General features: G+C 35.3%; 1 protein-coding gene across 1 annotated transcript in view; it reads right to left on the bottom strand.

The window, feature by feature from the left end:
* Positions 1-1,335: 1,335 nt before the first annotated feature.
* Positions 1,336-11,876, bottom strand: part of LOC135226756 (uncharacterized) — a 52,507-nt gene continuing 41,966 nt past the window's right edge. The window contains exons 3-6 of the mRNA XM_064266467.1: positions 5,789-6,028; positions 3,563-3,698; positions 2,799-2,928; positions 1,336-2,112 (exon numbers count right to left, since the gene is read on the bottom strand). Of these exons, the coding sequence (XP_064122537.1) occupies positions 2,027-2,112; positions 2,799-2,928; positions 3,563-3,698; positions 5,789-6,028 (592 nt within the window). The 3' untranslated portion in view covers positions 1,336-2,026. The remainder of the gene's footprint in view (positions 2,113-2,798; positions 2,929-3,562; positions 3,699-5,788; positions 6,029-11,876) is intronic.

The following is an 11,876-nucleotide window of genomic DNA, read 5'->3' as shown; positions in this document are numbered from 1 at the left end:
TGCATAAATCTATACCAACCACATACAACCATTTTTGCTCACTCGAGGAGTAAGCCTACAAACTACGTTCTTGTTGATGTTGTGGGGGCGGGGGAAGGGGTGGGGTATGAAAGGTCTACGGAAGAGCTTAAGAAGCCTTGAAAAAAGGTGTTTCGAGTTGTGTTAACGGAACAAGAATTTTAGGATATTTATGATTTATTCATTAGAATGAAAATGTAAAAATGAAAGAATGTGCATGGTAAACAGTACAGAAAAATTATTTATATTGAAATATAGCAAATTTATTTTAATTTTCGTTGGTGAAACAAGGCTCTATTTCCGTAGCTTTCAGCATGTTTTAATTGACGTTAAAAGTTAGGTGTGTAATGTTTACAACTCATGCATGAGGAGAAAATCTTGCATGCGTTCCGCGTAATCTGGCAGTCGAATCGCGCCTTGTTTAAAAAATACAAAAGTGCACCAATTTGCGCAGCTTAGATAATCAATCTTAAACAGGGATTGAAAGAACATTTACGGAAATATGACTACACTGAAAGCAAAGACTAATGAAATAAAATGGACGCCACTGTAGAAGATTCACGCCAACCGTGCATTTGATGTCTAGGCCAGTCAGTCCCTTACGACGCTCCTGATTGTCTGTTGATAAGTCAATCACAGGGCTGGAAACTCTCAGTCTCTCTCGAGAGTTCACATAGGCAGGATGTATCTTCCATCTCTCCCGAGGGATACTTGTGAAAGACGTATCCCTCAGGAGAGGTGGAACATAGATCCAACCCATGTGAATCTCGAGAGAGACTGAGAGTTTCCAGCCCTGTGATTGACTTATCAACAGCCAATCAGGAGCGTCGTAAGGGACTGGCCTAGACATCAAATGCACGATTGATGTGAATCTGTTAAAGGATCTGCATTCGTTCAAAATAAATAGCAGGAATGTCCTAATATCCTTAAACATAGTAGCTAATCAGCAAGTTACCTCTTTCAATTGGGGAATCAGTCAGTAAGTATGAAAAAGGAAAAAAAAAATATTCATTCTATTTTAGGAAATCGATTATATCTGCTGACGTGGTTGAAACTAAAGGAAAATAGAAAAAATAAGTTTGAAAAATACAAAAAAAGAGTGAAGGGAAAAAAGCATAGGGTATATTATATAAAATGCAGTACTTTGTGCAATATTTTGCTCTGACTGATGATATATAAACTTTTAATAAGAGGCACGAGTAGGCAGTTCTCTATTTTAAAGTAAGGGTCCATTGATATATATATATATATATATATATATATTATAATATATATATATATATATATATATATATATATATATATATATATATATATATATATATATATATGTATTTAATGATCACTAATATATGGGATGAGTTGTAAATTTTACTGGATGTAGAACTGGATTTTGCACGGACCACCTAAACTAAAGGCATATAAATAATCCTTATATAATATGAAAATAATAAGTAATTTAACTGCTAGACACATAAACCTTTTAAAATTTTAGCATAAGCTTCGCAGTTTTGAAAGAGTGAAGAATCAATACTTTTTAGTATTACTAGATTCATTTTATATTATAATCGTCAAGGGTAATTATGATCAATTCCTTCGAAATACCTCGTGAAAACTAAAATATTCATGATAATATTCGCCCTTGAAACATACATTATTTTCTTCTGTACACATAGAAAAATATTTTCTTTATGGAATATTTCCTTTCGGATTCGGTTTGGCAACTCTAACGTCCAGTGACTGACTGACTAATTTAATGATATGAACACTACCACTAGGATTATCGACACATTCTTATCCATGCCCGAGCTTTCAGCTTCAAGGAGAAAGCAAACATAAAAACAATAATAATAGTAATAATAATAATAAAAAAAACAACTAAGAGAATGTGAAGCGGTTATAAAGTTACAACCACAACGTAAATGCTAGTTTCTCGAGCGAGAAATATCACCATCACTTGCGTAGCTCAACTTGGCTGACAGGAACCGTTCGTTGCGCTCGTCTACCACTAATCATATTCTGATCCAATGGTAACGCTCAGGTCCTCGGAAACGATGAGCGTTTTGTGGTACCAGATGTTTGTGTCTAATACAACTGCAATGAAAAGAAAACAAAAGAGGTTTCATGAAATAATGTTAACAAAATTAAGATATCAAAATGTGACCAGCAGAAAGAGATGACTTCTGTGACAAACTACCAAAGATGAGCAACTCTGAACGTTTCAAACTCTCAAACACTGAGCTACATCTCGGTCAAAAAAGAAACAATATTATCACCTAATGTCCAGATTTCATTTTAATTAAAATAGACCCACTCAAAACAATTCTCCAGAACTATTTCTTAAACTGAAGAAAAATAGTACCTACTGATTTCCAGAGCTGTATCTTCACCAAAAGAGAGCTACTAAACACCGTTTTCCAGATGTGCACTTAACTTGAAGAGGTACAATACTAACTGATTTTCTTTGGAGGTATCTCAGCCTGAAGAGAAGCAGTGCTTACGAATTTCTTTAGTGTTACATTTCAACTTGCAGGGAAACGATACCTTCTAATTTCAAGAACTGCATCTTAATTAACCTGGAGAAGGAGCACTTACCAGTTTCTCTAAAGATGAATCTTAACCTAAGAGAAACAGTATTAAGAAGTTTCTGCTGAACAGCCTCTGAACCTGAAGAGAAGCAGTACTTACCAGTTTCCTAGTGCTGCATCTTAACCATATGAGAAACAACACTTATGATTGCTCCATAAATGGGTCTCAACTTAGAGCGAAACATTACTCACTTATTTCTCCAGGATTGACCTGCACCTCCAGTGGGACACACTGGTAGTAACACTCTGGAGGTGGAACTAGAGTCCATAATTTTCTTCCCTTGATCTGGGCTTGCCAAGAAGGGTTGCCGACGTGGTCAACCTAAGCGAGAAAAATAATCTTGTTATTTAAAAATCATACAGTAACAAAATAAGTAACTCAGACACACTTATAAACGTATAAGCTACTCCTGATATGAGCAGCATGAACAAGGAAAAGAAAAAAAAATTTGCGGAAATACTTGTAAGGCGTGGAGCAGAGTGAAACCTATGACTCATGCGCGCATTCATATTATCGCACTTGCAAGTACTTAATAAGTCATGCATTTACATGCAATCGCACATAAATCCATTATCATCAACATACAAATAGTTAAAGATGAATGAATAAACATGTGAATATACAGTAGGTGTATACAGCTGATCATACAACAGAACCTCGAATTCTTTTTCAGTGTGGGAGAAGACCTATCGTCTTTTTTTTATTACATAAACCTTCAACATGATATCAGTCTTATTCCCGAAGATCACTTTAACCTGAATACCTGAAATCAGGGCTTCTTATTAAGGTCTGTGAGAGGATTGGAATGTTATATTTGTTAAAAATCGTGTTTATTTATATCTGAATGGACTTCTTATAGCGGTACATTTCATATAATTAACAGATCAGAAGACTCATTTTGACAATTACCTGAACACTGATGACTGAGAGAGAGAGAGAGAGAGAGAGAGCTTACGTGAAGGTGAGCTCCGTATCCAGGAGAGCCCATAAAGATCCAATCCGTCTTCGAAGATTCAGCGGACTGGGGAAGGAAGTAGGGTCGCTCGTAGTGGCGCCGAAGAATATTCGCTGCCGAGGAGTCGCAGTTACTCCTGTCAGATGAGAGTGATTCAGTGATTCACAGATTCAAGATTCGTTGCCGTAAAGACTGCGTTTACACCAAACGAATCGAATCAACACGATTCATGATTCGTCTCGATACTCCACACTAGTTTCAAGGTAACCGTTTACATCAAGAGAATCGAATTGATTCAATCCACGAAGAATCATCATGATTCATGATTCGCCTCGATTCGCCACACCAATTTCAATGAAACTGTTTACAGCAAGCGTATAGAATCGATTCAATTCATGAAGAATCAACATGATTCCTGATTCGGCTCGATTCGCCACACTAATTTCAATGTAACCGTCTACACCACGCGAATTGGCATGATTTGAATTGACTCGATTCGCTTGGTGAAAACGGTCACATTGTAATTAGTGTGGAGAATCAAGACGAATAATGAATCGTGACGAATCTTCATGAATTGAATCGATTCGCTTGGTGTAAACGGTTACATTGAAATTAGTGTTGAGAATCAAGACGAATCATGAATAGTGTTGATTCTTCACGAATTGTATCGATTCAGCTCACTTGGTGGAAACGCAGCCTACAGGCACCAGGAACAACACGTTTCAGCATTCATGTAGCTTTGCCATCGAGTATAATACAGAACTGCTGTCTGGTACTGATGGAATATGTTTTGGGATTGATTATTATTATTCAGAACACGACCCCTATTCTGAATAACAGATGATTATTACCAACGTCTGGTTCTAATCGAGAATTAAGAATGACAGAGTTTATGTATTCTCAATGTGAACAGTGCTTCAGACAAAAGGGGCCTCTGTTATCCAAGCTGTATAAAAAATAATAAAGTAAAATAATTATAGTGTGTACTACTGTTTTTTTTTTTTTTTTTTTTTTACTAAAACGAATCTAGTGTGGATTGTTATACGTTTGTTTTTAGCTCACGACTATATCCACAAAACAATAAATGCAGGTGACAAGAGAATTTTCCATAATTTATAAAAGGTGTACAAGCACAAGATCAAGGACCTTCATCAGACTCCCAGTGGTAAGCAAATACCTTTCCTACTCAGAAAAAAATAACATGAAATTCAAACAACAAACATTATCTATTAAAGTGAGTTGTTTCAAAGGAAAATGATATATCACCTTACTTAATGAACTTGTCGACAAACCTCATTTGCAATGCATATCAGCTAACCAAGCATGTACTTCGAGTTGTCACATATTTCATCGTGTAATCATTCACCATCAAGATGCTTTATTTATCCCTCTTCAGTTGCAGCATCTGCTCGATTCTTGTTACTTTCATCTATGGAGAAATATTGTTTATGGGCAACCGATTTGTCAGTTTGCTGATTCGTTTTCATCTACAAAATTCTACCGTTCGCTATTTTACCCACGCCAAGCTTTTAATTGAAACGTTTTTGAATGATGCCATCTTGCCCATCATTTAAAAGACGTCCCACACAGTAATCAAGTCATTGGTTTAATTATTTAATTAATTTAATTATTCACAATAACGATATTAAAATCTCCTATTTGACTGGCCCACAATTTCAAAAATCAAATTCCCACTGGCTTTACAGGATGACCCTCAAACGGGGGTGAGCCAAACTCCTACCTCCCATATCCCTCTGGCCTCCTGGGTTAGACTCCGGAGGGAGTCTGACCTTGTCAAGTTTATGAAAAATCCTTCACTGGAATATTATCAATATATAGGATGTTTTCAGTACTCCACCACCTTAGCTCAGTGGTGTAGTACCTGTACTACTCAGCGACGCTATGAAAAGAGCCACACAATTATTTTGCCTTTACATTTTGCCATCACGGACAGAATGACAGAGTTACTTGGCTTGGCAAACATTTCCTGCTTTCCACACTTCCTGCAAGGCTCCTACTGCCTTTCTTATCACCCCATACCTTGGTTAAATTCTGCTAATCAGAAAATCATATCAATGTACCGTACATTTAATTTAAAATCGTTATTACAGCAATGGCCACGGTAGCAATGAATCAATTACTCCTAAATAAACTGAAAATTTGTCTACCAGTATAATTTTTTTCACAATGAAAATCACGAGTACCACCTTCTACTGCCTAACTTACCAACCAATATACCATGGATCTCCGTGCATATTAGCTCTCGCCTCGGACATGTTGAAGACCTGTCTGAGGTTGCGGAATTCCGTCTGATACGGGAAGAACTGGCAGGTTCGCTCGAAGTTCTCCAGCACGGGAGAGTCTTCGGAGTAGATCGACTTGAAGAAGGCGAAGGAGAACGTGTTCCTCGCCGACCAGTTCTGCTGTCCGTCAGTCACCACCACTGGTCTGCCGCTGTAGGCGTATCTGAAATTTACAATAACATCTAAAAAGATGATGAATATGATAAGAACGATAAGCAACCGTTTTATAAAGGAATAAAAGCTCAAATATTAACTAGAACTCAACAGCGTATTATGGTAAACATCAGCAATTTTGCGAGATGGAGAACAATAGGTCTAAGGTTCCAGCTTAACATTGGTGTCCTTGAAAAATATTCTCGTATTTTAAAAAGATTACACATCGCTACAGCGAGGGTTGAAAGCTGTAGTGTATTTCCGTAGATTTTAACAAAAACTCTCCGAATCTCGCTGGTTACTACTAGCAGTCGTAGTAAAAGACAAGGTAACGATAGTGGTAGTACACCAAGTTTTAATTATTTTTTTTGAGGGGTGAGTTTTTATTTTTGAGGAGGATGACGCTGTTATTAAAGGCGTATTAGCAATGAATCTGAAAATCGTAAAATTAAAAAGATAACCAACGTCTTCGTAATCTCAATTCAATATTTTCTCTCTCCCTCTATATATATATATATATATATATATATATATATATATATATATATATATATATATATATATATACAAACAGATTCCAGGTGAAGATATGAAAAGGCATACAGCAGGGTCCATAAAACACATCAACAAGGCCATAGTTTATTCAAACGAATCGTTTCGCACATGTTCTATGTGCATTTTCAATCTGTAAATATAACATAAAAATCAATAAAATTTACAAAATCATTGGAAAAATATTAAGAGAAAAAAAGGTTATTATTAAAAACTTTTAAAAATTAACATTATTTAAAAAAGTTACAGTAAAAAAGGCCCAGTGCTCACCAAACCATTCAGAGGAGAAGGAGAAGAACGAATGACCAAGACTTGACACCAACCTACGACTTCAGTTATGCGAGATAAAGAGGAGAAGAGGAAACGTTAGATGTATTATGACTCAAGGGTAGTTAAATAATCACTATGGCTCGTACCACCAATAATGGAGAAATGCTTTTTGTTGACTTCAATTTTACATATAGAGGCATGGTTCTTTATATTAGAAAATTCGGGTTTACTCAGTTTCTGGCCCGTTTTATAACTGTATCCCATATGGCTACAATATCTCAACTGCAGTAACCTGCGACAAGATCCAACATAAATACCGGGGCATCCGGTATTTATGTTGAATTTATAAATAATGTTGGACCTCTTGAGGGTCTGCAGCTTGTCCCTGTAGTTAAAGAATACGCCAATCTTGAGTGGATTGATTGGAATTAATTGAATATTAGGGCATCCAAATTCATGTTCAATTATTTGTTTAAGCTTGGTTGCAAAGTTGTTGCCCGAAATAAACGGGATTGTGGCAAATATATTTTTCTTTGGGACATTACAAGAGGGTGTCGGATTAGAGAAGTGTTGTGACAACAGCCTGTTAATTACTTTAAAAACAAAGTTTTTTGGATAAGAATTCTGTGAAAAAAAATTTATTAAAAATAAAATCTCATTATGAAAAAGAGACCAACTCGAAGAATATCGAAGAGCCCTATAAACTAAAGTATATATGGAGTTTAGTTTAAAATTCTTAAAGCATGAGCTTATTAGCAAGTCCAGTGTATGTCTTTTTCCGATACACAGATGTAAAATCACCATTATCTCTGCTTACATTAATATCCAGAGAGGGTAGACAATTGCCGTTTTCTATTTCCATGGTAAACTTTATATTTCGATGTTGATTGTTGATATGTTCCAAAAATATCTCACTTTGCCAAGGGTCCTTGAATAATATATAAGTGTCATCAACATATCGTCTATAATAGACAGGTTTACATATATGTGGACAATTAGTTAAAAAGTTTTCTTCTAAAAAAGACATAAAAATATTGGCGAACACAGGCCCCAATGGGGAGCCCATGGCAACTCCATCGACCTGCGAAAAGAGTTGACCATTAAAAACAAACATTGAGTCTTGCACAGCAAGCTCAAGAAACGTCTTAAAAAGTTGTCTATTAACGCCATTAAACACTGTATGATCGTCATAAAAAATCTTGTCTAAAATAATGTTGATGGTTTCCTTCAGAGGCACATTTGTGAAAAGAGATTCTACATCGAAGCTTGTCATGTTTAGATCACCATCTTGTAAAACTATTTCTTTCTGGAACTCATATCCATTTTTAAGTGAAAATTCGTTGTAAGCAAATTCACTGAGTAATGAGACAAGGTATTTAGATATTGCATAAGAAGGGCTGTTATAGGCTGCCATAATGGGTCTAATAGGAACTACTTCCTTATGTACCTTAGGGAGTCCATATAATATACTAAAAGAAGAACCTGTCACAAATAGTTTCTGGTTCGTAATTTCATCTAAAATACCTTCATTTTTCAATTTTCTCAAAAATCTATCAATTTAGTCTTCTCTTTTGTAAATGTCCAAAAACTTTGGTTCACCATGCGATCGTAATTTAGTATTATCAGCAAGAATGTTATTAACCTTATCAATATAATATTGTTTATTTAGTAGTACCACACCTTTCCTTTGTCTGGCTATCAAATAACCAAACTATCCCGTTTACTTAGTTTCTGCAAGATATTCAAATCCTCTTTCCTGAAGAACGGTTTCTAAGATACTTTTAATTTGGTATAAGTCTTATGTAAGAGAAACGATAACTTTTGTTGTAAACTATTTAAGTCATTGAGTTTTACAAGATGGTGATCTAAACATGACAAGCTTCGATGTAGAATCTCTTTTCACAAATGTGCCTCTGAAGGAAAACATCAACATTATTTTAGACAAGATTTTTTATGACGATCATACAGTGTTTAATGGCGTTAATAGACAACTTTTAAGACGTTTCTTGAGCTTGCTGTGCAAGACTCAATGTTTGTTTTTAATGGTCAACTCTTTTCGCAGGTCGATGGAGTTGCCATGGGCTCCCCATTGGGGCCTGTGTTCGCCAATATTTTTATGTCTTTTTTAGAAGAAAACTTTTTAACTAATTGTACACATATATGTAAACCTGTCTATTATAGACGATATGTTGATGACACTTATATATTATTCAAGGACCCTTGGCAAAGTGAGATATTTTTGGAACATATCAACAATCAACATCGAAATATAAAGTTTACCATGGAAAAAGAAAACGACAATTGTCTACCCTTTCTGGATATTAATGTAAGCAGAGATAATGGTGATTTTACAACATCTGTGTATCGGAAAAAGACATACACTGGACTTGCTAATAACTTCTATAGCTCATGCTTTAAGAATTTTAAACTAAACTCCATATATACTTTAGTTTATAGGACTCTTCGATATTCTTCGAGTTGGTCTCCTTTTCATAATTAGATTCTATTTTTAATCAATTTTTTTTCACAGAATTCTTATCCAAAAAACTTTGTTTTTAAAGTAATTAACAGGCTGTTGTCACAACACTTCTCTAATCCGACACCCTTTTGTTATGTCCCAAAGAAAAATATATTTGCCACAATCCCGTTTATTTCGGAGAACAACTTTGCAACCAAACTTGAACAAATAATTGAACATGAATTTGGATGTCTTAATATTCAATTAATTCCAATCAATCCATTCAAGATTGGCGTATTCTTTAACTACAAGGACAAGCTGCAGATTTTCATGAGGTCCAACATTATTTATAAATTCAAGTGCCCGGGATGCCACGGTATTTATGTTGGATCTTGTAGCAGGTTACTGCAGTTGAGATATTGTAGCCATATGGGATACAGTTATAGAACGGGGCAGAAACTGAGTAAACCCGAATTTTCTAATATAAAGAACCATGCCTCTATATGTGAAATTGAAGTCAACAAAAAGCATTTCTCCATTATTGGTGGTACGAGCTATAGTGATTATTTAACTACCCTTGAGTCATAATACATCAAACGGCTTGTTCTTTCTTTAAACTCCAACGTTTCCTCCTCTCCTCTTTATCTTGCATAACTGAAGTCGTAGGTTGGTGTAAAATCTTGGTCATTCGTTCTTCTCCTTCTCCTCTGAATTGTTTGGTGAGCACTGGGTATTTTTTACTGTAACCTTTTAAATAATGTTAATTTTTAAAAGTTTTTAATAATAACCTTTTTTTTCTCTTAATATTTTTCTAATGTTTTTTGTAAATTTTAATGATTTTTATGTTATATTTACAGATTGAAAATGCACATAGAACATGTGCGAAACGATTCGTTTGAATAAACTATGGCCTTGTTGATGTGTGTTTTATGGACCTGCTTTATGCCTTTATGTATATATATATATATATATATATATATATATATATATATATATATATATATATATATATACAACTGACGTATTAGGGTCAGTATCGTTAAAATTCCAAAAATTAAGTAAGAAAAATAGAAAAAGACGGTACCATACTTTGATCAACTGTTTAAAATTCAAATAACGCATGACAACGGACAGCGTAGCAACGAATAAATGGTTTGCCTTTATAGTTCATAATGACCTTATCCGAATTAAACATGCAGAATTTTATTTTACTTTCACTACCAAAGGCCATTTCCAAGATTTAAATGAAGGCACGGGGATTAGTAGACCAGGTTGGGTGACACACAAAAAATATCAATGGCGTAGATCAGAAAAAACTAACACGCTTATCAAATAGAATCTCAGGACCGCTGTGGTTGTCGGTCCAGGCTGGTGACATGTTTTTGTCCTTGAAAACGAGCTTATTTAGTATGCAGGAGGTGGACTTCTTGTTGCAGTTATTTACTAATGTCTGATTAGAATCTAACAAAGACAGCATTGCTGAGCTGTTCTTAATGAGACCGAGGCTTAATTGTCACTTTGTAGTACGCAAAACTTCTGATAACTTTTTCTTGCTACAGAGGTATAGATACCGTCTTAATAAATTGCCCACTCTCAAGGGCATCGTTAGCTAGTTTTTAGATTAGGTAAGCTCTATACCAGCAAAGATTGTCCCAAGGTAGTGAAGACACAAGAGTCCTGATGTAGATACACGGACTCTAGACACCTAACCGTGACGACTAAGTTTTTTCTGCGTACTAATGTAAAGCTAGAAGTGGTTTGGAGGTGAATATTTCTAAGATTAGTTGATATTTTCAAACCGCTCTAAGACTTTGGATGCGCAGTAAGAGGACAAAAAGAAAAATTGACACGAACTTCATACAAAGCAACAATAAGTTGAAAAAATTCGCCATGAGGTAAGTGTTTGGGAACCAACGAAAAACATAAGCGAAAAGAGAACTTCGAAAGCCTGGCGACAGGAGACAGTCACGACAACAGGAGATCTCCACAGAGCAAATAAAGGATGTAAGTGGCCATTTTAAAGGAATAAAGTGTCTCCTTTAGCTCAGAGTGTCCGAAGTACCCTTCGTCAATGAGAGACCAAACTTGAAATCAACTATCGAAGAGACAAGGGCAGTGCTACTGATTAGACGAGGCATGTTTAGAACAAGCCCGTTGGGGGATTACCGTAAAAACATACATAAACAAAAAACTTTAAATATCATAAAGATAATGACCCTCAAGAAATATTAGTCCAAGGTAACAAACCCCCGATAACCCTTGGGGCTCACTTTCTAGAAAAGATCCCCTATTCTAATGGATTCTTCTCATCAGTGACAAATACGTCCAATTTGAGGGTTTTTAAAAAGGTTAGAAGTAAAAGACTTATGTTGTTGAAACAAAATTGCCCTATTTTTAAGAAGAAATTTAGGTATTTAAACTCCATGATCTCTCCAAGACTAGTTATAGAAATGTCTGAAAAGTTGATAGAAAGGAGAATAAAATAACAGAATACAAAGAGGATAGGAGTTATTAATAGATATGTAACCTCGAGGCACTCAACGGTAAATAAACTGTTGATAAATGATTCATTTTGCTA

This window comes from Macrobrachium nipponense, chromosome 20 (genome assembly GCF_015104395.2).
Source record: "Macrobrachium nipponense isolate FS-2020 chromosome 20, ASM1510439v2, whole genome shotgun sequence".
In the NCBI taxonomy this organism is placed as follows: domain Eukaryota; kingdom Metazoa; phylum Arthropoda; class Malacostraca; order Decapoda; family Palaemonidae; genus Macrobrachium; species Macrobrachium nipponense.
This window is presented reverse-complemented; position numbering and strand designations above follow the sequence as displayed.